Below are 26,781 nucleotides of genomic sequence, written 5' to 3'. Positions count from 1 at the left end.
TGCCAATCACACAATAGAATCAATGTGTGTTCAACAGGCCAGGATTTCACACAGAGTAAATTTGTGAGTCATGTGAAAAAAAATATCATCAGAAAACTGCATATATGTTTTGTAATATTTTTGTCTGGTGATGTGCTGTGAGATTTTTCTAATGGAAAATATGTCCCTTGGCTCAAAGTTTGGGAAACACACAGCATGCACCATGTTAAAGTGAAGGCCACTATTTGGTGAAATCCGGTAAACTGTATTTCCTTTAGGCTTCATGTGGACTTTGCACATGAATAAGCAAACATTTTCCTTTAAAATGACAAACGTAGGCTTCTTTAATTGTTTTCACTCTTATTTTTTAGTACAATTACAAAGCCAACAAAACATTGTTATACAAAAAATACAATCACATAAATAAAGGACATCTAAGTATTTACACAAAACTGTTAAAATGTTGTTCTAATAACGTGCAGATTCTGGTTTATAAGAAATCCTGTTACAAGCTAATTTTTAACAATATTTTGAGAAATAAAATGCAGCTGCAGATTTCACGTGATTTAACAAATAACTACATAACACTGTCTCTAGTCTGCAAGCACATTTTACAAACATTTACATCACATAGTGGCCGCAGTAGAGAGGAAGAACGCTGCTTTTCGGTCTACAAAATAGCCGTGAGGTTTACTACTGGTCCAGCTCTGCTTTAAAGCCTGCCGATCCAGCTTGTTGAGGCCCTGAGAGCAAAGACGCAGGTCTTGAATCAGCTCAGACAAAGCATCCAGATCCTCGCTGTCCAAAGGCCCCGACACCTGGCAACCTGAAGGTGGTGCAACAAATGGAATGTGTTGCAGCCATAACATTCTAAGTTAACGATTATCTGCTAAAAACAATAAAGTTTATCAGTTTGAACATTAAATATCTTGTCTTTATAGTGTATTCAATTAAATATAGGTCGAACATGATTTGCAAATCATTGTATTCTGTTTTCATTTATGTTTAACACAACGTCCCAACTTCTTTGGAATTAGGGTTGTACATACTGGACTTCCTCTGATATATTTTCTTTATTTAGTTATAATCACACTACTACTGGAGGCACCTTGAAGGTTTAGAAGAGTCAGCGACCGACGTGCTTCTCGGAGGGCGCTGAGGATGCTGTGCAATCCTATTGAGGTGATTGAAGGGTTTCCTGACAGGTCCAAATTCACCAGGTTGAGGCATATAGGGAGACACCTAAAAACAGAAGGGTTAAAATAAAAGATAATTTAGCGAAATAATACATAGAAGTCCATGTATCATTGGACTCAGTCATTTATTCTTTATCCTCTGCGTAGAACAACATATTAGTGCTGTACTGATGATCTGTCAGAGGAGTTAAGACATCTCAAGTACAGTACTTACTGTATGTACTGTATTTGTGTGTTGATGTGTGGTTTGACATCGGGACCTTACTTTGTAGTCTGCATGTGAGCGTGAGTTGTGGCCTACAGCAGCCGCAGCTGAAAATGCCTCAGCGAGTCCAAATGCAAGGGGCAGGCATTGCGCTATCTTCATTGCTCCTTTTTTCCTCTTCACTCAAGTGGTGGAGTATCTGAAGCTTGCCCGTCACTCAAATTTTGGCTCGTGACATAAAGCAAAACTTAATAGGCCAAGAAACGGCTCTAAATTGAAAATCCCGTGAGATGGGGCACTCGAATGTCAAAGTACCACTCTAGTTGTCTCTCTGGAGTGCCTGCCCAGCCATTGAGTGTTTAATTAAATAACCAAATAATGCCAAAAATGTTTCAGTGAGCGAACCGTAAAGAATTTTGCCAAATTGTAACACCACAATTTTTCTAATTTACAAACACCAGCCCAACACACCAGTTTCTCAGCTGGACAATGATCCACCTTTTCCAAGCTACGGCCTGACTACACGGAAGTATTATCAGCATTAGCTAACAATGTTACCAGTGTTAACTGGCATAGACCCCAATGTTATGCCGCATGCGCCACATGCACAGATCCGCTACACTAATTGATGAATGTAATTCAGCACCTTGATGATGATTTCATGAAGACACTTGGGAACTATTTTGTGTAAATGCACAAAACGTCTCCTTCGAGACGTTAAAAAAAAAATAAACTTCCATACCACTAGATATGATGATCAGTGGACAACATGAACTTAATCCTATCACAATATTTCATTTTTAAGAAGTTTTGCAATATTTTGAGTTCCCTGCGATTGACTGGCGACCAGTCCAGGGTGTACCCCGCCATCTTGAGACCCGAGGTGACGACAAGCACTATAAAAAATGGATGGATTGATATTTTTGATTTTTTTATATTTTACAAAGATTTCTGAGTCTATCCCAGATGACTTTGGGCGAGAGGCAGGGTAGACCCTGGACTGGTCATCTGCCAATCTCAGGTATTGCAATGTTATTTGTTGTAAATGTAAAAATAATTTCGTCCAAAAATGCATGTTATTACCGAACCTGGCCAAGGTTGCTGCACTGCCATCAGTTAAGCCATTAGCTGCCAAATTGAGGTGGGTTAGTGAACAGTCATCCTGTTAAAAGGAGAGAAAAAAAATGTTTTAACTCCACATTATTAACATCTGCATATGTGAACAGCACGAAGAGGACTTTTTCAATACCAGTTCTAATTGGACCAGGAAACGTATTGGTCCATTCATGGTGCAGGTCTACCTAACGTCATGACCCGCAAGCGCATGTACCTGCGACAGGATGTTGGCGAGGTGCTCCAGCGCCGGGTAATCAGTTGTGCCCCTACGCACACCCGACAGGTCCAAGTGTGTGAGCGCGTGTAGAGGCAGCGTTTTCAGAACTAGCTCAAATCCAGTGGAGCCTAGTGCATTGTGGGAAAGACTCACTGACTTGAGGTGGCCCATGCCTGGGAAATAAGCAATATGAATATAGTCATTTACTGGCGAGACAGGCTTGTAACAACTTATAGACGTGATTCCCAGCCAGTGTGCCAAAGCACATTAGTGTGCCAGGAGAGAGAACAAAAGTATCACCTAATGGATCCAAAGAGTCTTATTTACTGCAAATAATTTACCTTTGTTCATCTATCTATGTGTATGCCAGTGACGTGTAGTGACACACTGACAGGCAGAACGAACAGATTCTCTACCATTTGATGGCAGATGGGCCAATAAACCTGTGCCTCCACCTGTTGCCATTCATACAACAGAATAATAGCTTTGTGTTCAACTAAACACCACCACCACCACATTTCACACAAAGTAAATTGTCACATAAAGTGAGACGACAGTATCATTATTGCAGTATATATACTTTATGTGACAATTTTGTTAGTTGGTGTGGCGTGACCTTTTTTCGAATACAAAATATGTGCCTTGGCTCAATAAAGGTTGAGAAACACCTGCTGTTAGGACAAATGTTGCCACCTGTCAGGGCACTGGCGAGCAGCAAACGATGCTGCTGCAGGAAACGCGATGTCAGGCCGCAGCCGCGCAGAGACAGCTCAGCCAGGAGCGGGCAGGAGGACAGCAGCGAGGACAGAGACTCTGATATATTGTCACCCAGTGGGTTCAGGCTGAGGTTCAACTCCTTCAGACACTGGCAGGAAACACAAACAACGCTTACAGTATTTGACACATACGGGAGAAGGCTTATGTCCAGCGGTTCTTGAGTCAAAACATTTCCAACATAAACAAACACTGCTTTTGCAACATATATCATCTTTGGCAATGTTCAACGTGATTTCTTTCCATCGGGCTCCGTTCTTGTCATCCGGAAAATACATTTTAACATCATAATGATGCCCTTACGTACTCCGTTTCTTAGCATGAATTAAAGTGGCGCTCATCGCTCTTTTGAAAAAGTATCACTAGAAGTCTCGTAAAAAGGACCTCTATAATGCTGTGAACATTGCCGCTTATTCTACAGTTCTTAAAATTATGTCTGTGTGGGACATGATCAGCATCATAAATAAATCTTGGGGACTTCAGCTCATACAGTATCTCAGAATCTAAAATGAACTTTTGTTTTGTTGTGTATTTTTCCTTTTCTTTGAATTTTGTGACATCACCACAGGTTATGATTGATGACAAAGAGGCAACGTGATAATGATAGAACTAGAAATGGAACATAAGCAAATATCCACTACATATACAGTAAATGTCATTTTTACCAAACGGATGTAAACATGAATACTACACAAGACAATTTATTACTGCCAGCAATACCTAGAAAATTTCACTAGGTGACAGAACCAAACTGTGGAGACCTTCCTGTCCCATTTATCACGTATGTCAGATGCCTTCAAAACATGAGTAGTTTTACTTAATTTGAATTCTATTATACAGTGGTGTTCGACTTGGCGGTTCCACTATAAATTTGTTTTAAAAAATAAATAAATTAATTAAAAGTCAGCTTCATCACAATCCGGATTAGAACATTTACTGAAATGCTACTTACTGGAAATGCAGGATGGCTAAGTCCCTTTATGGTACTTGCGGCCTTCTCCAGCCCCTCCCCTGTGACCTGATTGGCCGAAATGTCCAACAGACAGAGTCGAGGCATGGTGGCGGCGGTGGCGACCAGCTCGGCGAGGAGGTTGTCGTGGAGGCGGTTGCCCGACATGCGTAGCTCAGTGAGGCTGGCCTGCAGTTTGAGGGCACGGAGGAGGGCGGCGAAGGGAGGACGCGGCCAAACCGAGGCCGCACACCAACATGGAGGAGCTCCCGTCCTGAATCTCGCACAGCCGCGTCACGCGCCTGTTCTCCTCTGCATGGACACGTATATGCGTTGACATTTTTTATTTATTTATTATTTATTTAAAACAGGTCCCAGGTGTCTTAATAAAATGTGACATGCTTTCATCAAACTAGCCCAAGGATCAAGAATTACAGAGCCCTTTACACGCACGCACGCACACACACACACAGACACACGCTATTTTTTGACTTGCCAAATCTGGCCTGTTTTTAGGAGCCAACCCTATCTCATCCAAGGGAGCAAGCCCTCAGCATGCCTCATACACTGTCAGGCCAATGGAAAGTCCTGCTTTCATGGTACACACACGAGGATTTTTATTCATCTTATACAGACCCCGCATAATTTAACAGTTTCGATCATACTGTGTGTGGCGTGCGCCGATAAACTCAACAGAGCACACCACGCACAAACATATACTGTAAAGTTCCGTTCCACCACCAATGTAGAATGTAGTTAAAGACAGAAATCTTGTGGCTGATTTTGTTTTGCTTGTATATTTTTCAAAGATTATTATTGACCTACGCTGCAGGACGAATACACTGAAAACGTAAAAAGGATTTACCTGCAGAAACGCAACTATTTAATTAAGCAATCAAAAAGTTAGGTTTTTTTCCACCTAATATGTGCCCTTTAAACTTGCACAGTGAATAAAGATCTTGGCACATGTGTGTTAACTGCTCACCCACTGCCAGGCTGATGCACGCCTTCTTGTAGCGCTCCTGAAGAGGGGGGAGGTCCCAAGACGACACCTCAGCCAACACCTACAACATCGGTTTTGATCAGTCTTCAGGTTGTTACGACAAAGACGTTCATGCCATCCAAACCTCCTCGTTGGTGTGCAGGACGGCCAACAGTAGGTCGTGCGGGGACAGCAAAGCGCCCTCTTTCTGCAGCGACAGGCGGGGCAGCAAGCCACACTTCTGGTAGTAACGCTGTGCCGCCTGGTCGCAGAGCCATGACACAGTGCAAGAGTCTGCCTCGCTACAGTGGATGGCAGATTAACAATCAACATCATACAAATGCAATAAAATATTTTCACTGCGTCATCAAACCTTTGCAGAACTGGGATGAGGAAAATGTCATCCTGAACTCTGACCCTCATCCTTATTGGTGGAGGAAGTGTTGTGGGGGTAGAGGCAGCCATCATCTGAAAGGACAAAATGGCGAAATTAAATGGGGTTTCACAGGATTGTTGTATAATATTTTTCCTAAAATGGTAAATTAGAGGGGCAAAATACAACAGTAGTATAGGATTAAAATCTTTGATTTGGTGAAAAAAAAATGAACAAAACATGTTCTTGCAGTTAATTTTGGTTTGCTGCTCAGCAGTTTTGTGCTATCTTTGAATGATAATTTTTATGCATGACAGCCCTTTGCACGGGGGGATGAAAAAATAAATCACAACACGTGCTCATTTTGCTGTTTGCTTCAAACCCTTTGTTATTGAAAAGTAGATCTTTTATATATGCATTTGAGCATGATATTAATATACCGTGATGTACAGTGGGTTCAATTAAAAAATTAAATAAAAACACAAACAGGCGGCACGGTGAACGACTGGTTAGAGTGTCAGCCTCACAGTTCTGAGGACCAGGGTTCAATCCCCGGCCCCGCCTGTGTGGAGTTTGCATGTTCTCCCCGTGCCTCCGTGGGTTTTCTCCGGGCACTCCGGTTTCCTCCCACATCCCAAAAAACATGCATTAATTGGAGACTCTAAATTGCCCGTAGGCATGACTGTGAGTGTGAATGGTTGTTTGTTTCTATGTGCCCTGCGATTGGCTGGCAACCAGTTGAGGGTGTACCCCGCCTCCTGCCCGATGACAGCTGGGATAGGCTCCAGCACGCCCGCGACCCTAGTGAGAAGCGGCTCAGAAAATGGATGGATGGAAAAACACAAATATATTTTGTCCATATTTATAATGGCATTTTTGTGACCCCCCCCCCCATCATTTTATTTGCTCATCCCCCTCTATTTTACAGATCAAATTGAGGTAAAACTATAAAACTAAATGTGTGCTGCATGTGTTCTGAGGCAAAACACACTGTAATGTATTTTGAACTCAGATGGTTGATAATCCCGCACCTGCTTCTTAGAATACATTGTCCTGCCATACATTCATCAATGTCTGACGGTAATCAGTAATGAATGAACATGGACCCAGATCTTGCTCCTGGTACTGAAACATAGTAAGTCAACTTGTTGAACTCTTCACTTTTTTCCAAACTATTAATTTCATAAATAACATAATGATATATTCCTCATTCAGAGGCAGGGCATTTATCTACTTAACTGCAGAGTACAACTCAGGTGGTACAACTCAATACTAGGTGGATGGACTCTATTTGTACTATAAAAACATTAAATACAATACTTTAAAAATGTCTCCCCACGAATTATGATACTTGATTTGAAACTTTTTTTTTTATTAATCCCATTGTAGGCTTCAGTTTTACAGATGCCATGTCATTCCTGTAGGTCTCATTTATAGTAAAGGTAATTACATGCGAGTGAATGGCTGTTGGTGAGCCTTGATGTGACAAGCCGAAAGTCACAACAACAATAATAAATAACACTGTTAAAGGAATACATCTCTGACCGTGTCAATCAAATGACATTCATGCTATGTTAATTGCAGACTAAATTGAGCCAGTGAGAATTAGAGCAGACCAACTCCATTTTTTAAATTTTCTTTTTTTTTTAAGTTAAGTGCAGAAATGTATATAGAAAAAGCATAGCTTTCAGATGAATACTGGTTTAAATCAAGGTTTACTTCCAATTTTGACAGATAGGAGGCAGTGCAGTATTACAATCAACAATGAAACCAGGCTTCACTTCTCACAAAAACATCCAAGTAAGGTTTAGAGACTGATAGAAGACTCAGAGAGTGAGTAGTGCTTTAGCTTGTTAGTGTAACTGAATGTTATTTATTTATGAATGCATCATCTTTCATGAAATATTGCTAGATTTGACAAATGTTCCAAATAAACAAAAAAGTAAGGAAAACTACAATTTATGTGAAAGCAAGTACCCAGAAGAAGTAACCATGGCCATCACCAAGATATAAATCTTCCAGATTTTATTGCAGCCCAAAAAACTGAAATCATCCCTCTTGCAAAAATTAGCCCACTGTAGCTCTCGGTTGCTCAACTCCACATAGGTGTGAATGCAGTTGTGTTTGTTCATACTGTATGTGCCGTACACTTGCTGGCGATCAGTCGCAAGCTGTCTTGTGACCCTAATGAGGGTAGGCGTTATAGAAAACGGATGCATGCATTTGAAATGCACCTTTTAACACCACTCTAGACTTCAGCTTTACAGATGCCATCTCATTCCTGTAGGTCTCCCTCATACTATAGGTAATTACAATAATAAACACTATTCAATTATCATCTCTGACTGTGTCAATAAAAACTGAGCATTCTTACCTACAAAAAAGATGTAATACATAGCTCTGATAGTGTATTGTGCAGGTGTACCTAGTGTTGTAACTGGTTTATGTTTCGATATTATCCATTTTAAAGCCTTAAAGAGCATTTGTCTTAATATGTCGCCTAAACATGAATATGTATAATTGTTCTCTGACCTGCATGTGTATTCGTTGAGGTGGTGGAGGCGTGTCTGGTCTCCCGTCGTCATCTGCCAGGGTGGGGCTATGTGACGTGTTGACTTCTCGTCTGCCCAAACGGATCATGCCAGGCATCTGAGTCATTTTCACCTGCTGTGCCTTCAGTGAGCTATTCCTTTTCAAAGAGGGCCCCCTGGCGCTGGAAGGCGGAAGTGCAGAACCTGAAAGCATACAAATATTGTCAAAACTATGGACGCAACAAGGAGATCAAATATTTTTCGGAGTTCTCACTCCTGTAGGACATCTGAGAGTTAGGAACCCTCGCAGTAGAGTTCTGCTCATCTTGAATCCGCCTCTTCTTTTTGGGCTGCCTCTCTGCCAAATCATCATCCAGCCAGTCATCTTCCATATATTCCTCTGTGGGAACCAGAGCTGATTTGCTGCTGGATGAAGGGCCAGGCGTGCTGGGGATGTGAGGCTGTGTTGAGCGGCCTTGTAGTAGGGTTTTAGCGCTGCCTAACCCTCGAATAGCGCTGTGGTATTCGTCCCGTGCGAAGACGTAAGGCGCAGGGGGATCCTGCCCACTTTCCCGGCCAGGGTTAGTAACTGAACCCACTTCTTGATTTGGAGTTGTATCTTTTTGACTCTGAGCTGCTTGGACGGAGAGTCTTTGGCGGACTGGACGTAGGGGACTAACAGGGCTGTCGGAGTCGCTGTCGTCTGAAGAGCTTGGCTGAAAACGAAACATAATAAATGTGTTTCGTACTTACTCTAATGCTTAGAGTACCAAGAGTTTCTTCACGTCACACATTCTACTGTAGACGCATGCATACGAGGGATATGACGAGACAATTTGTCCAAGTTGTAAACAACCCACAGTCTATACGTTTTAGGTACTATTATCATTACAATGGTGAGGAGGTAATCTGTTGTCTTTACAGGTTTGCAATTACTGCACGGCTGTAAGAAAAAAAATAGATTTGTCTTTCAAATTTCACATACTGTACGTATATGCATTTCATTGGACAGTGACAATGTTTATTGTTTACAGCTATCGTACAACCTAGTTGTAGGAGTAAAAAAGCGGGCCTCTATTTGGGGAGAGGCATTTATTTGGGGAGAGTCATTTATTTATTCAAGTGCATGACTAGGCACAATGTTATTAATCATAGTGTGTACCCCACACACCCTGAGAAACACACACAACCCCTAACCATGCACAGACTAAAAAACACAGCCCAAAGTAACACATTAACCCATATCCAAACACCGACACACCAAAATCCCCCAACAGCACCATACAAACTAAATACAGTGAACATAAAAAGTCTACAAACCACTGTTAAAATGAGAGACCAAAAAAAGACCAAGACAATACAGTTCCAAACTTTTTCCATCATTAATGTGCCCCAAATCTGTGCAATTCAATTGGGGGGGGGGGGGGAATAAATCAATATTTTCGAGAGGGTAAGTAAAAACTGAGTGTGTGCACACCCTCTCATCCATGGGGATGTAGCTGTGGTCAGAATTAACCAGTCCTATTCAATCTCATGTAAAATGGGAGTCAACACACACCTATCACAATTTAAAGTGCTTCTGATGTGTCCCAAATAGAGTTCAGATGTTTTAGCTGGCTTTTCCTGAGATTTTCACATCTTAAGAGCACAAGCCGTGGTCAGCAGGGAACTTCCAAGCATCAGAGGGATCTCATTGTTTAATGGTATCAGTCAGAAGAAGGGTACAAAAGAACTTCCAAGTCATTAAATATACTGTACCATGGAACACAGTGAAGTGAGTCATCAAGTGGGGAAGATATGGCCCAAAAATGACATTACTAAGAACTGGACGTTGCTCCAAAACTGATGTAATGACGAGAAGAAAACTAGTCATTGAGGCCAACAGCATGTTGAAGGAGATGCAGTTGTTTTATTTTCACTTACCCTCCCGAAAAGATTTCATTTTTTTCCCCAATTGCCTCGAACTGGTCGTAGGTCACATTAAAAGGTGTAACAAGCTTTGAAATGATTTATCTTGCTCTCATTTTATATATCACAAAAACTTGCAAGAATTGCTTACATTTGGCATTGGATGACTAATTGAGTTATGGTGTCGATTAAGCATCTAGTGTATTGTTACATTAACTATCATTACCCCATAAAGAAGAGTGGCCTCTGTCCCTCTGGCTGGGAGCCGCTCCGATGAACTGCAGAGTTGCCGCTTCTTGAGGCTAATACAAGCGTTCGCCTTCAACCAATCGCTGCTCCCGGACCTGTCTTGACTGGTGGCAGAGCCCCCTCCAGTGGACGAAAGTGGCTCAGAGTTTTCGGCATCGAACAGCTGGCTGTCCTGCAGAGCGTCAAAAGGTTTGGGAGGGGTGGCCGCGACGTGCACTGCGGAAGGCAGCAAAATGAGATCTGATTTGAGACTTTTTGGAGGCAAAATAATGCAAATTGACTGAATAAGAAATACAAGTGACCTCCTGCAACCGCCTCCATCAGCAGTCGCTCTGTAGCTGCACACGCTTGCCTGGTCTCATGGTCCAGCTCCTTTTTGTACGTCCTTTGCCACTGACGGAGTGTGTCCAAAGCAGTCTGACCCTGAGAGACAGAAAACACAGCATGAGACTGAAACACACAGATAAAATAAAAAGAATATAAATCGAGAGAATAAATGCAAATTGCCAATGATTTAGCTTACTTCCTCACACTTGATTTTATTTTATTGTTCCTATTGTTTCCTATAGAAAAAAACATCTACCACATCAACTCACAAACATACACTAACATGTCTGACATACACACATGCACGCACACACAGAAACTCACTGTAACACTAACACAAGCAAACAAACAAAATATGATTCAAGAGGAAGAAGCAGAGCACTACTAAATGAAAACAAGGAACTTTAATGAGTACCACTATCAACATAAGGACTGTAAACTGTTAGCTGTATGTCTTATATTGGATAAAGGTGGACATGGGAATTATAATGTGCATTTATCTTTGTTCATCTCACAAAAACTATTTACACAACTAAAAAAAAATTGTATCGAAGTCTTATATAGGACAATGATTATCATGTGACTTAACAGTTGCATATATCTTGGTTTATGTCACAAAGATATTTGCACAACTTTAAAATACTTCTTACATTAGATAATGTGGACATGGGAATTAACAGTTGCATGTCTTTGTTTAGCCAGCGCGGTGCAAACTGGTTAGCACATCTGCCTCACAGTTCTGAGGACTGGGGTTCAAATCCCGGTCCCGCCTGTGTGGAGTTTGCATGTTCTCCACGTGCCTGCGTGGGTTTGCTCCGGGAACCCCGGTTTCCTCCCACAACCCAAAAACATGCATGGTAGGTTGATTGGAGACTCTAAATTGCCCATAGGTGTGAATGTGAGCGCGAATGGTTGTTTGTTTATGTGTGCCCTCCGATTGGCTGGCAACCAGTTAAGGGTGTACCCCGCCTCTCGCCCAAAGATAGCTGGGATAGGCTCCAGCACGGCCGCAACCCTTGTGAGGATAAAGCGGTACGGAAAATGGATGGATGTCTATTTATTTTACAAAGATGCAATCTATATGACGTTAAAACGCTGTAATATGCACTCTAAAAAAACAAAACACCTACAAACTTCTCCTTGACATGCCATAACAGCATGTTTCCGCAAGGATGTGATTGTCTTGGGGCACTAAAGTGTTGTGTTATATACAAAGTTGTACATAATTTTGCTCTGGCTCCCAAAGGAGCACCAGAGATTGTTGCTTGGTACTCATATGTTTCGTGACCAACTCACCGGATGACCTTGCAGCAAAGAGACACATATTAGTATTCACAAAACTCAATTTCTATTCATGTGTTTACATGTTGTAAACACATTACATGTTGTGCATTGCATTCCTAATACAAAATTTTTGGTAGTCACTAATGTGGGCTGGTTTTGTCCAGAAAAAAAGGCATACTGTTAATGTGTATGTGGAAGTCCTGCTGTATCAACATGAGTTGCCTTCGCCCAGATATAAGGGTTACAAGGTTTATTTGAAATATTTTGATTACAATACATTCCCCTTTCACTGCGGTTCAACATTTGAAGAACCTTTATCAGATTTCATGGGTTAGTCACAGACTTTCCCACAGGTTGTGCTGGTCTTTCAGAAATGTGGGAATTAAATTGCGTTAAAATGTACAAAACTGTTACAAGCGTGGTCAGCACCCCTAAACCTCTCATCCTAGAACCCCCCCGGGCGATCCCCAATCTTTTTTGCACCATGGTCCAGTTTCACGTGCCCCTGCATGCTAGTATTGCATCTCTACTTTTTCCAAATGATGTGGTTCTGTTGGCTTCATCAAGCCGTGACCTCCAACTCTCACTGGAGCGGTTCGCTGCCTTGTGTGAAGCGGCTGGGATGAGAATCAGCACCTCTAAATCTGAAACCATGGTCCTCAGTCGGAAAAGGGTGGCGTGGCCTCTCCAGGTCGGGGATGAGATGCTGCCCCAAGTGGAGGAGTTCAAGTATCTTGGGGTCTTGTTCACGAGTGAGGGAAGAATGGAACGGGAGATCGACAGGCAGTGCAGTGATGCAGACTTTGTATCGATCCGTTGTGGTAAAGAAGGAGCTAAGCCGAAAGGCGAAGCTTTCGATTTACCGGTCGATCTACGTTCCTACCCTCACCTATGGTCACGAGCTGTGGGTCGTGACCGAAAGAACAAGATTCCGGATACAAGCGGCTGAAATGAGTTTCCTCCGCTGAGTGTCCGAGCTCTCCCTTAGAGATCGGGTGAAAAGCTCGGTCATCCGGGAGGATCTCAGAGTAGAGTCGCTGCTCCTCCACATCGAGAGGAGCCAGATGAGGTGGCTGGGGCATCTGATTAGGATGCCTCCCGGACGCCTCCCTACTGAGGTGTTCCGGCCACGTCCCATCGCTAGGAGACCCCAGGGACGGCCCAGGACATGCTGGAGAGACTACATCCTTTGGCTGGCCTGGGAACGCCTCCGGATCCCCCCAGAAGAGCTGGAGGAAGTGGCTGGGGAGAGGGCAGTCTGGGCGTCCCTGCTAAAGCTACTGCCCCCGTGGCCCGACCTCAGATAAGCGGTAGAAAATGGTTGGATTAAAAAAAAAAAATTTTTTTTTTTTTTAAATCCTAGCCAGTAGGTGGCGCTATTCTGCCACGGTTTGACACTACGGCAAATCATGTGCATCACTTCCTGTTCAGACAACGAAAAACCCGCATGCATGGCTGGTTTTCTTGCCAAAACTTCACCGGCTTGGAAATACTTAAAGGTGCAGACGAACCAAACTTTGGTTCATGACGGTTGTGGAGCTGAAGTATAAAGTTCCCTCTCGAGCCACAATTGTAAGGACTGGGATACCACAGGTACATGACAATGTTAAAGAACAGCTTGAATCTAACGATTGGGCCGTGCATCATCATTGTCACGGAGCACTGTGAGAAGTGCTGGTGATCGCTGCTGCAATGCAGCTGCAGAAATACCTTGCAGAAAATGTACTTGAGCGTTAAGCCAATCCACTCCAATACTGGGCTGAACAGAATTTTTTTTTTTTTTTTTTTTTTTATAAATCCTCTCTGGCCAAGTTAGCCAGAAAATAGCTCTCAGCACCACGCCGCAGCGTGGAGAGTGAACGGCTCTCTAATTCAGTAGCTTGCAATCTTAACGTCACAATAGATTCCCTGCTGAAAATACAGAGACGCTTCTGTTCCTCAATAAGAACCCGTCACCTTTTCACCTTCAGATGACAACTATAAACAGCTTAAAGGTTGAAACTTTGTTCTTTGTTTCATATTGACATCTTTGAATATAAACCTGATTTACTTTGCACTTCAATTGATTTTAAACAAATACTAAAACGTTTATTTTGCACTTGTGTTAATTTATTACAAATGAATCCTAAACTCAGAGAGAGTCGTTTTTATTTTGGACTAACTCTCTCTTGCAGAATGAATGTGCTGCCTTTTATCAGAAATAAAAGAAAGGTCTTTGTTCAAAACTGTCATTGTGTTAAGTGAAATTTTCTGTAACAAAAGTAGTCGTGGTATCGGTACTTGGTGTCATTATCGATGAGTACTCACGTACCTAGTATTGATCTGAAAAAAGATCCACAGACACACAGGAACATAGCAAAAAGGTTAACACATCAGTTACATTTTGACCTGACATGCAATAACGGGGTCAAAAAATTCTCACAAATTAATCGGTCGGGCTCACTAGCACATTATAATGCTACCACAAACACACACCACCACTATGAAATGCTGAAGTACACACACTCACTAACACACTATAACACTGACACACAACTCAACACATCCTAACACAGACATAATAACGCTCAAACAAACACGAACAAACTACCACAGAATAACACACTGTAAAACCGACACACAAACACACTCTGACAATGACAGAAACACACACATCCACACATACCCTAGCGTTGCGGAGGTTGACGGCGGCCCCTCGTTCCACCAGGAGTCTGGCCACCTCGAAGTGGCCACAGTTCAGGGAGTCGTGCAGAGGAGTCAAACCCTCACACATTTTGCCTCCCTGATCGTTAATGTGGGCACCTCGGTCCAGCAGCACAGCCACAATGTCTGGATGAAAATGGAGGATAGAGAGAGGGTGAGACGGCGTTCTACCAAAGAAACGTATACAGTAGAGTGGTTTAATGAGTGTAAATCGGTTACCATAGCGACCAAAGTTGCAGGCCTCATGCAGGGGAGTCCAGCCAATGTTGTCTCTAGTATTCACTGGGTGGCCCTGACAGCATATTAGTTCATGGAAAAAAATTTTAAAGGATATTTGCAGTATAACCAAAGCGGCTCTATAAATGACTGGTAGTCTGGTCCATATACAAGGAAATTACAAGGACAGGTTGTCTGATGTTTGCTTTTTTGCTACGCTCAGGCAATGGTGTGACTGCATTCAAGGACTTTGTATCTTTTCCATGTTTAAATCAATTTTTGACCCACCTGTTCTATCAGATACTGGACTTGCCTCAAGTCGCCGTCTATGCACGCTCTGTGGACGGCTGTCTCACCCTTGATATTGCGCTTGTTCCACTGCAGAAACAAGCAGTGCAACAGAAGTTCAACACTGAAGTTGTGCAAGAGAACTAATGTTTTCCCCCTCCCTCTCACCCCTCTTGCTTTCCTCCTCCCGGACACCATCTTGTCATATCCCTCCAGGTCCTCATCTAGAAACAATACGAGGTATTGTGAGATCAACTTGAAAGCAAATGCATGGTATGTACGCTTTGGCCACTCATGCCAGAGTAGCATCTGCTCCATTTGCACACTGATTGAGGAGTATCTGTAACATTTGCACAACCAACATTGTCCCAGATTATCGTACTACCCGTCACTTTAAACCGCATACACTCCTTGAAGTCTCAGCGCCCTTTGCACAATGGTCATTGCACCAGACTATTGCAATATTAGTCATTCGAACTGCTCTAAGTGCTAGAGGACTCTGCATCTTTTTGCACAATTGTTTTTTTGTCAATGTCTTTATGTCTCCAAAGTGTTCTGTAAATTGACTGTCTGTTGTACTAGAGCGGCTCCAACTACCGGAGACAAATTCCTTGTGTGTTTTGGACATACTTGGCAAATAAAGATGATTCTGATTCTGATTCTGAGTGAAAGAAAAAAAACGAACACCTGAGTCTGAGAGGATGACATCACTTTCATCCTGAGATTCACTGTTGTCCATCTCCTCCTCCAACGCCTCCTCTCCATCGCTTCCATCTGGATTCCAACCTTCGGAAGCACATAGCTCCAGCAGCTTGGCTTCAGTGTCGTTGGCGTCCGACGAGCCCTTTCGCCTCCGGGCTGCCAACCATAACCTCAAAACACGCTTCTGTACAGGAGGGAAACCTGAGCTGACTACTGCGTATGCACACTCACTGACCGCAACATTAGGTACACATGCACAATGCAATGGCAAGAGCGGTATAAAAGAATCTGCCTTCACAAATGTATTCATTGAAACTCACAGAGAGATATTCCTTTAATAATATGTGTGGAGAGCTGTCCTTCAATTAATTTCAGCACTTGTCATCATTAAGGGGGTGGGTGACCTGGAGTGGTGAACTGGTTGCCAGGCAATTGCAGCATACAGGTAGACAAAACAAGCATTCACACTCACATTCTTACCCATGGACAATTTGAGTCTTCAATGAATTTAACAAGCATGTTTGTTTTAAATGCTAATTCCAAAAAAAAAAAAAAAAAAAAAAAAAAACATGCTAATTCCAAACAAGAGAAATGAACTCAGAACCTCTTGACTGTGAGGCAGACGTGCTAACCACTATATATACACTATAGTGTATATACACTGCTATACTAAATAATAACCAAATTATTAGAAGCACACCTCGGTATGATGAGTGTACAGAAATAAATGTTACCAAAGAAAATCCGCAAAGGCGCATGATTCTGATGTAACTGCTGTCTGCTACCATGGCAACACAGATCCTAAACTGCAGTTAACTTGGAGGTGGGTGAGGTGTCTTTTTCTGTGATGGAGTCATCTTGGTTCTGTTTAAAAATTTGAATGGATGGGCATAATAATTGATTCTTAAGAATTATATTGATCGAGAGAGGGGAATTCATTGTTGATTAACCATGCCCTGAATGAACTGAAGCAACATAGAGTGCAATACTTGACTGTAACCTGTTGATTGAGTCGCAGCTGTTTTGTGGTCCTATGAAGAAAACATGACAGCTACAGCAAGTTGATCCACTCTAGAGTGAAACCTTTCAGTACAAAACTGGCTTTGACAGATGGATTAAGAACATTTCAAGATTCTCATATCACATCAAATTAACTGCAATAATTCATAATTAATTATGCCCATAGGCTCTCAAGACACCCATCCCTGATTCAGAGGCCTCCTGACCTGTGATCCTGCCTGCCCACTCGTCTGAGCACAGTGAAGAGCCGCACTGTAGCTGCTGTCCTGATCCTCTGGGGCACTGCCGCTCTCCTCCTGGGCCGCTGCGATGTTTAGCCAAGAGCTACATTCCTGACACATACACAGACACACACAGATCCGGCTGACATGCGAATTGGCACGTTATACCCATCACTCGCAAATCGGATTACCTCGGCCGGGCTGCCCTGCCGTAACGCAAGATCCTGCTTGTAGTGCCCCACAGCCTCACTATGCCGCCCCAGGTCAGCGAAGGTGGTGGCCAGAGACACGTGGATGACCGCCAGTTCGCGTGCGGGCTTCCCCAACGCCTCAGCGCCTGTAAGCTAATCCGGATGGATAAGCGGCATTAATTTAAAAAGTGCTTTTATAGATTACATTTAAAAAGTAATTACCTAAAACGCACAAAAAAAATAAAAATCACCTGAGCTTGATATGCATTCACAGCTTTGTGGAAGCAGCCAACCTTGCAGTAGAGATCTCCGAGTTGTTCTTCTAACCCCACAGCCTCATGGGAGCTCGGTTTCCTGGCCTGAACCTCTCCCAACTCCTCTTCAAGCTTACAGCCCCGGTCGGCTATGGAATGGATTTTTAAAAAGCCGTATTTGACATAGTATAACTATAAATAGTAGGGCAAATACAGTTAACAGGATTACACAAATTAAACTGATTTCCACAGAATTTTTAAGAGGGGTCGTGCATGCATGGGCCAACCAAAACACCAGTATATTTTAACAAGAATCTGGATAAAGTTGCTGATACAGGTAATTTCACCATTGGCGTCACATGTACATATTTGTTCTATCAATACGCCATTTGCCTTAATAGCGCCTCTGCTGGTTGCAGCCTCTTTGACAAACCACATGACAAAAAGGTGCCGGCAAGAGCAAACAAGGGTTGGCGAGGACCACTGGACTGGAAATGGCACTTCTGGCATACTGTACTTAGTCAACTGTTTTGTGCTATGCTACCAGTACATTAGGGGTGGTACAAATATCAAATAATCGATGCATCACAATTCACCTAATTCAATAACGATTCAGCAGCTCCTCTGAATTGCTTCACTTCCTGACCAGTAGGGGGCGCTTTGCGCGTGATTCACATTTTATGGACAAGGCTGGAATCAGCACCCCCACCAAAAAAATGGCATCCAAAGTAACCGGCAGCAGCGAGAATCCAGTGCCTTCAACTTTAAAATCTTACGTTTGGGGTCATTTTGGATTCCTTTTTAAATCCGGAACACAGGAAATAGACAAAAGTAATGTCTTTCGTAAGCTGTATCAGGCAGAATTAAGTATTGCAGTAATATAACAAACATTTGCAACAACCCGTGGCTAAAACTGTTAACTAAAAAAATACGCAACTTGACAAAGCTTTTGCCTGCAAACTGCCGCCAAGTTTTCTCCATGCGGGGAAAATAACGGAATCTCTGGCCGTGTTCATATGCAAGAACCTTTGACCGTAGGCTACAGTATGGTGAAAAACCAGACCTTCAAGAAGATGATGCAAACACTCAAACCACAATATGTAATAACAACACGTAAACGCCATCCAGAACCTGTGCACAGCGTTGAAGAACTGTCGTATAGCATTTCTAAAACAAACAATCTAATAGTGACTTAACACTCGTACACATCATTGCTTGAAAACAAATATAATGTAGAGTATATTAAAAAGCAAGTAATCTCCTTTACCATATTTAAAGTGTTTCTTCACCGCTTGCCTGTCTTGTGGCTGCTGGGAACCCAACAACAGCGCTTTTTTAAAGGATCGTCTCCCGGTCACAAAATCACCCAAAGAAAGCTGGACCTGAGTACGTTTATATATATATATATATTAAAAAAAAAAAAAAAAAGTCACAAAACTTATAGTTTAACTTTAGCCTCCATCTTGTTATCCCTTTTCTAGAGCAAGTTGTTACCTTGCCGATGCAATAGAAGCACTCGCTTTCGCTGAACTTGTCCTTCATCTTCCGGGCGCATTCTTTGGCCTGCTCGAGGCAGCGCAAGGAGTTGGAGTGCTGGCCGTTGCGGAAGAAGATGTTGCCCAGGTGGAAGTTGGCCCGATAGAGATCCTCCAGCAGCCCGCTCTTCCTTTTTAAGAGCAAAGGGGAAGAGAGTTAATAGCAAGCAAAGGAAGCTAGTTCAGCGTTGAAGGTACACAGGACTCTCAGACAGCTCAGTGAAATTCAGCTGGAAATTTCTTGAAAATATGGTCCAAAAGTCCAACAAAAATCAAATACAGGAACAAAAATGGGACAAGACAATAAATGGGGTAAAGACAATCAATGGATGAGCAATCCACTTGACCTCTCTCAGTCAAACAAAATGACATCATGGGCCTTTTTGGATTCTGGTTTTTACTTAGGAACTTTCTTTTCCTATCCAAGCGAGATGAACCGAAAGTACTTTAAGGAAAGGTGTTCAAATTGTAAAAATGCTGAGAAAAGGTGCCTCGATGCAACCTTTAACCCACCGTTAGCATAGGTTACTCCTGACCAACCTTTAAAAAAAGGATTTTACCTATAATCCTTTATAGCAAAAATATTTAAATCAACAGGCCATCAACAAAGTATACCGACGCCGTGAAGATGCTCGAGATTACAGAACCAACAGAAAAGAAAACGCCTAAGGAGAAGAAGCAATGCATTGCGGGTAAGTTACTATTACGCTACAAAACAATAACTTATGATGTTAGTATTAAAAAATATAAGTTATTTTCGTAGCCCATAATTTAGAAAAGAAAATGCCAACTTCACATTTAAGAACGAGTACTGGGAGCAGTCAATTTCCACATTCACATAAGTTGATTCTCGCTGTTGGCAACAAAAGACTGAAATAAATATAACAAGCACACAGGACTTTTTAAAGTCCATCTTTGGGAAATACTAGTTTCACGCTTGAGACTTAAGCCTGGTACACACACACAAAGATTTTTCCACTCTTAAAGAGGTTTTATCTGCTACAGCAGGGATGTTCTCAAAAAACAACTTGGTTTGGAAAATACACCTTGTTGTCTGGAGAACACACTTTTATCCAGAAAACAACTTCGGGTAAAACATTTTTGTTTTTATTTACGGTCACTTCTGTATTCGTCAGTCTCGGGTGCTTCTTGAGTGGCTACATTCTGTTCCACGTCACCATTATCGGCGTCATGACTCAGGAGAAGTCGGCATTCCCCACACACGAAGAGCTTTGGTCGTAAATGTTGAACACATTCATTATTTAAGATTGTCGGGCCCCGACCTGTTTCAGACTCTAAAATCGGGACGAATCCACTCTTAACACACATCACACCTAAGGACAACCTTATCGGATAATCTTAAAAGTTAAGATTGTCTGGCATTTGCCGTACAAGGTCGAGAAGGGGCAGAATAAGCACAAAAACAGGCCGATTGTCTTTATGTGTACCTGGCCTTAAGCCAGCAATGCTTGCCGTTGCATGATGCCATCAGTCAGGAAAAGTAGAGTCAAATTCATTTTAAACAGTGCTGTTTTTTTCCATGTTCGAAAGAAAGCACATTTTGTATCTCGCCTTGACCCAATGACGTTTTCCACAAAGGTTAAGGAAAGGTGCTGAAAATGTTAGGAGAGTTGACTTTCCAAAGAAAGTGTCTGTGTCTTATTGAGGCAGCTCTTACTCTGCGGTGAAGACACTGCGTCGAATGAACTCGCTGCAGCGCTTGGGTTCTCCCAGGTGGTCGCAAACCACACCGAGATTGAGGAAAAGTCGAGCCTTCATTTCATGAATGTCTCGCTCTGGCACAGTCCCTTAACAATACACACAGACACAGGCACAAAGATTAATTTAGGTCATTATTATATTTATACAAGAGAGGAGCAGAGAGCAGCAGCATGTTCACGGTTCACACCGAGAAGATCATCTACAATACTAAGGCTCTTCCGGAAGGCATCTTCTGCTTCTTTGAGACTTTTCTTCGATTGGTCCGATTCAAAGCGGAAGAGATAAGTTCGACCAATCGTGGCGAGCGCCCGCTGCTCCTCTACGAGATCGTTGACAGAGCGGGCCAAGTCCAGGTGACAGCGCTGATGCTGGACAAGACAAACGCAGACACAACCCATTTAGAGATTCTGTTTCCAAATGAATATTTGTACATACTGTAGATGAACTCACTTTCAGTGCAGCCTCAATGTTGCCCAGCTCAGCAAAGCACTCTCCAATCTTACGATGGGCCACAGCTCGTGAAATTCTGTCGTTTAACACCTCAGACAGCGACAACTCCTGCCGGTGCTCCATAATGGCTGCTTCATAGTCACCTGGACGAAAGACCCCCCCAAAAAATCCACAAAAAAACATCATAAAGTTTTGCAAAAGGGACAAAAAAATAAATGTATAGAACAATTTCTTGCTATAGATTAACCTAAAATTTAAAACATTTAAAAACAGCCTTTAAAATCTCATCGTAGCCTATACTGTTTTTCTTACTAAAGTGTGTGCATGTGTGTGGGATGTTTCTCTGGTGACATTTTTACAGTAGGTCGAAAATGTCAGGCATTAAAATAAATAGGTAATTAATTATTTTTTATACCAGGTAAAATTAGTATATAAAATAATGTGTATGTTTTAATTGGACGGTTTTATTCAACATAACCAATTATGCGACTCAGTGAATACAAATATGTACTCTTTTCATTAATAATTATTGCATACAAATACGTGACAAGTGGCTGCTATCTTTGGCCATCTAAAAAGCACTTCAAGTGCCCCTAAAATCCTCCATAATTAATTACATTATGGAAAAATAATTGATTATGAAAGTATATGACCAATTCTCGGCACGGTGGACGACTGGTTAGAGCCTCAGCCTCACACTTCTGAAGAGCGGGGTTCAATCCCTGCCTGTGTGAAGTTTGCATGTTCTCCCCGTGCCTGCGTGGGTTTTCTCCGGGCACTCCGGTTTCCTCCCACATCCCAAAAACATGCATGCTAGGTTAAATGAAAACTCTAAATTGCCCGTAGGTGTGAATGTGAGTGCGAATGGTTGTTTGTTTGTATGTGCCCTGGGATTGGCTGGCAACTAGTTCAGGGTGTACCCCGCCTCCTGCCCGTTGATAGCTGGGATAGGATCCAGCACGCCTGCGACCCTAGTGAGGAGAAACGACTCAGAAAATGGATGGATGGATGGATGACCAATTCTACTGCCCACACTGCTCTTCTAAAATATATATATATATATATATATATATATATAATTAAAATATATTTTAAAAGAATCACGTTATACTGATTTGCTTTAATTTGAAGCCATTTTTTGACCAGATTTTAGATTGGCAACAAAAACGTTCCCATTCTCGGCCATTCTGTCCGACACAAAAGACTACATTGCTGGGGAACCCATCCTCTGATTTTCAAAATTCTTGATGCGTTGTGCTAAGGTTGACGTGGCCATTGCAACCAGATTCAGCATTTTGACAGACTATCATCCATCCATTCATTTTCTGTACTGCTTATCCTCACTAGGGTGGCGGGCGTGCTGGAGCCTATCGTAGCTATCTTCGGGCGAGAGGCGGGGTACACCCTGAACTGGTCGCCAGCCAATCAATGGGCACATAGATGACAGACAATCATATTGGGGAAAAGTTTTTTACATTGCTAATAAAATAATTCATAACCGTATAAAACTTTTTTTTAAAAATACAAAATTTCCATAAATGCACATTACACATGCAACATTACAGATGATTTACAACCCCATTTGCAAGACAATATCATGGAGCTATGGTGTTGCTGGCTAATGTGAAAATAATAAATGATTACTATAACTACTTGCTTTTATATTGCGCATTTCAAGCGCTTAAACTATGCATATATTTTTTAATAAATTTACAATTTTCATGTATTTATTGTTTGATTATTATATTCGTCATTAATGTCAACTATATTAAGAAAACCAGAAATAGCAGCATGTGATTTTAACCAACACTTGGAGACAATCCAACCGAGACGTGACTCGCCCAATTATTGTCCCCTTTATCCTTGATGGAAAAGGTAATAAATAAAGGACAGAAATAGAGCACTGACCGTTTCTTGATAGCAGGTCTCCAAGCTGATTGCAGATGGTGGCCTCCTCTCTTATGTCCTTGCTGTTCTGGGCTTTGTTTTTCGCTTTCTGCAGCACTACAAAACAACAATCGCCGCCAACGACAACAACAATGACGACGACGACGAGAACGTAACAATCGCGGCTAGGTGAGATAGCAAACAAATAAACGGGAATACTTATTTATGACTTACGTTTCATCTCCCGTGAAAAACTCATCGTGAAGCTTTCCGGCAATGCTAGCCACAAGCTAGCTTGCTAGCAAAAAAATAATAATAACTTGACAGTGGAACCCGCTCAGCTCAATCTGTTGCGTCCAAAAACAATTGCCGACTCACTGACTGACACACACTTTTACGCGTACTTTTCACTAAGATACATCGTTACCGGTAATTGACGTGGCAGATCGTGAACTACTCCTGATATGAAACATCACCATTTTTAGAGACAAAAGTGTGTTGCCTTTCTGGAACTTTACAAAGCCCCGCCAGCGCGTTGCCAACCAATCAAATAAACGCATTTATTAATATACCCTACATTTTGACTGTCAGGCAAAATTCCTCTTTTCCTGATCATATGTAATAGTCATATTTCAAATACATACATAAATTGGCTCAAGAAATCTATGGGAAGAGAAAAAATTTGATGGTTGCCTTTAATAGCGGTAAAAGCGAGGTGTACATTATGCCTGTCAATTAAGAAAGAGAGAAAATAAACTTGAATAATGGGCTTTGATTGGCTACCGGGAGTGCACGTGATGGATAACGCTTGGAGACAAGAAAACAACAGTATGAAGTTCTAATCTGGTGCGTCATGACACTCAGAAATACATTACATCTATTCATGTATTTTATTTTTATTTATATTTTTGGAGACACAAGATACGAGAGGCAAAACGAGCAAATATTCAGTGCGTGTGAGAGGCACAGGTACGATTTTCCACGAAGTGACGTCCATTTTTATTATGCTATGGTTTAAGAAATATTGCCTTTTTCATGTAAATATTTAACACGAACAAGTTATTAATTTGAAAGTACAGGAACATTTATCTTAATTGGGTAATTTTGTCTAGCTACCAAAAAATTGAAAGGCAGAAGTAGCCTTAATGTGTTTGGGCAAACTGCCATTATTTAATGCAACAAATTAATAAATACGAAATAAGAAATTAATAATTGCATGTAAAATATTTATTTTGCTCATACAATAATTCATTCTTTTATAATTAAGTTATAATAATTATCAAATTACTTATTAAAATAAATAAAACCTTGTTAAAAGTTTATGTATTTGATTATTTATTTATTTTACTACTATTCACCCAATCAACCAATTGTTCAATGATTTGAATGAATGGTAAAATGAATAAATACATTTTAACGAATACATTTTTGGGGAAAATAACAGCAAAATTAATGCAACATATATTAAATGACTCGAGCATCTCCCCTACATTTTCTAATTTCTCTTAATTAACAACGATTTAGACAGTGCCACTATCTACCTGCCTACCCATCTATATAATAAATCTAAAACATAAAAGGAGACTCACAAACAACAATACCCCCAACACGTAGGAAGAGGGAATTAGTGTAGTTGTGATTAGGCCAAGAGCAAGCTTGTGCTGTCATATTTGTGCTGCTGCAAAGACAGCTGCACAAACAAAGCCTAGTATTGTATTACTTACACCAATTATCAAGCCTGACATCCGTCGAGTTAACCCAAATCCGTGTTCTTCTAATCCAACCGCCTGTGTTAAAAAAAAATAAAAATAATAATAATTTAAAAAAAGCCAAATAAATCAAAGCTGGGGTGGCAGCACTGGGATACTTTCAATTTGTGTGTCCGCATGCCAAACTAAGTGCTGAAATAGAATAAATGATGAGTCTAAAAAGAATGCTACTTTGGAAACAACTTTGCTTGATTAGTTATTAAACAAAAGTAAAGTAAAATGTTTTTACCACATCTGCCTCATAGTTTTGAGTTTTAGGGTTTGAATCTTGACTCCGCCCTTCCTGTGTGGAGTGTGCGTTTTCCCTCCGTGCTTACGTGGGTGTTCTCCCGACTTCCACCCACTTTCCAAAAACATGTTCGATTTAATCAGAGATACATAGGTGTGAATTTGAGTGCAAATGGTTGTTTGGATGTGCCCTGCAATTGGTTGGCGACTAGTCCAGGGTGTGAACTGATAGGCCCCAGCCCACCTATTTCCCTTATAACGGCAAGCGCTATACATACATCACTGTACAATGATAAGTCTCTTGAAATGTGTTTCCGTCCTTTTAAACAATATTTGTTCATTGGGTGTATGTGATTTTGGCATGTCCCACACACTGCTCTGCTTCCTACAGTGTGTGTAATAAGAGTAATATTTTTTTTTACAAGGTTTTATAGTCCACAACAGGTTAGTTGATAAAAAGAGTAATTCTGATCAGGTATATTCAATTTTCATAATCATATTAAACGTGTTCCTGGAATTGCTGTCCACCTTGTCATAATGGAGTAACTGCACCATTAAGAAACCTTCTGATGTTTTCAGTGACATCAAGGGCCCCCTTGAAAATGAGATGACACATTTCTAGGTACAAGCCTTGAAATAGATTAACTCAAATATAAAATTACTACCAGCATTTTGTCTTTCTTATACAGTGGTAGTTGCAGAATAAATATTTAACCTTAGGTTTCAGAATTTTTATCATATTTGTGTGTAGTAGGATGTTGTTAGGCTTCACATGTCCCCTCTGCCATAATGAAATATCAATTGATGTAAAAACCTTTCCGAAATTTTAAATATACTTGTTAAACAGTCAGCTTGAATCATGTTTCTTATTAAAAGCTAACATTAGTCAAAAATGTCCACCGTGTCAGCAAGTTCACATAGTTTGCTGTTTTGCTTTTGGTGAAATGGGAAGGTCTCAAAGACATCTGATGGTGATATTGACTCAGGCAATTCTGTTAGGTCATCTCATTATATCACATATTAGATCTGCAGGTGTCAACATGAGCCTTTATTTATAGAGAATCTATGGGTTTGAAATGAAATGAACAAGATTTTCTTTAAATGCAGACTTTTTAATTTGAGAGTATTTACATCCAAATCAGGTGAGCAGTGTAGGAATTACAACAGTTTTATATATATATATATATATATATATATAAAATATATATACATTTTCTTTAGTTTTTCTGAAGAATGCAGTTCATCATAAAGCTCTGACTCGTAATATTACGACTTTATCTCATAACATTCTGATTTCATTCTCATAAGTTTTTTAACTTTTTCCATTGTAATATGTATCTTCATGACTTTTTTTCTCTGTTATTTCTTCCATGTGGGCCAAATACTGTTGCTTTGACATCAACCTTTGTTGAATGAAAATAACATGCTGGCCAGCAATCATGACATAAACACATCCAGCACCCAGATGCAGTGTATTGTTTTTTTGTTGTTGTTGTCAAGGTGGT

General features: G+C 41.2%; 1 protein-coding gene across 1 annotated transcript; it reads right to left on the bottom strand.

The window, feature by feature from the left end:
• Positions 1 to 414: 414 nt before the first annotated feature.
• Positions 415 to 23,778, bottom strand: LOC133412347 (tonsoku-like protein). The gene is given in 29 exon segments (XM_061695423.1): positions 415 to 805; positions 1,088 to 1,221; positions 2,469 to 2,542; positions 2,711 to 2,886; positions 3,407 to 3,578; positions 4,440 to 4,652; positions 4,654 to 4,748; positions 5,422 to 5,500; positions 5,564 to 5,720; positions 5,792 to 5,886; positions 8,324 to 8,526; positions 8,597 to 9,038; positions 10,457 to 10,695; positions 10,782 to 10,902; positions 14,756 to 14,919; positions 15,013 to 15,085; positions 15,298 to 15,387; positions 15,466 to 15,521; positions 15,985 to 16,183; positions 17,226 to 17,351; positions 17,432 to 17,584; positions 17,683 to 17,834; positions 18,953 to 19,067; positions 19,180 to 19,351; positions 20,899 to 21,028; positions 21,130 to 21,310; positions 21,393 to 21,535; positions 23,301 to 23,396; positions 23,514 to 23,778. Coding segments are annotated over 29 exon segments (4,275 nt in total). The 5' UTR covers positions 23,539 to 23,778; the 3' UTR covers positions 415 to 605.
• Between the last annotated feature and the right edge of the window lie 3,003 nt (positions 23,779 to 26,781).

The sequence above is a fragment of the Phycodurus eques genome, chromosome 14 (assembly GCF_024500275.1).
Source record: "Phycodurus eques isolate BA_2022a chromosome 14, UOR_Pequ_1.1, whole genome shotgun sequence".
Classification (NCBI taxonomy): Eukaryota; Metazoa; Chordata; class Actinopteri; order Syngnathiformes; family Syngnathidae; genus Phycodurus; species Phycodurus eques.
The sequence above is the reverse complement of the archived record's forward strand: the minus strand, read 5'-3'. Positions and strand labels throughout refer to the sequence as shown.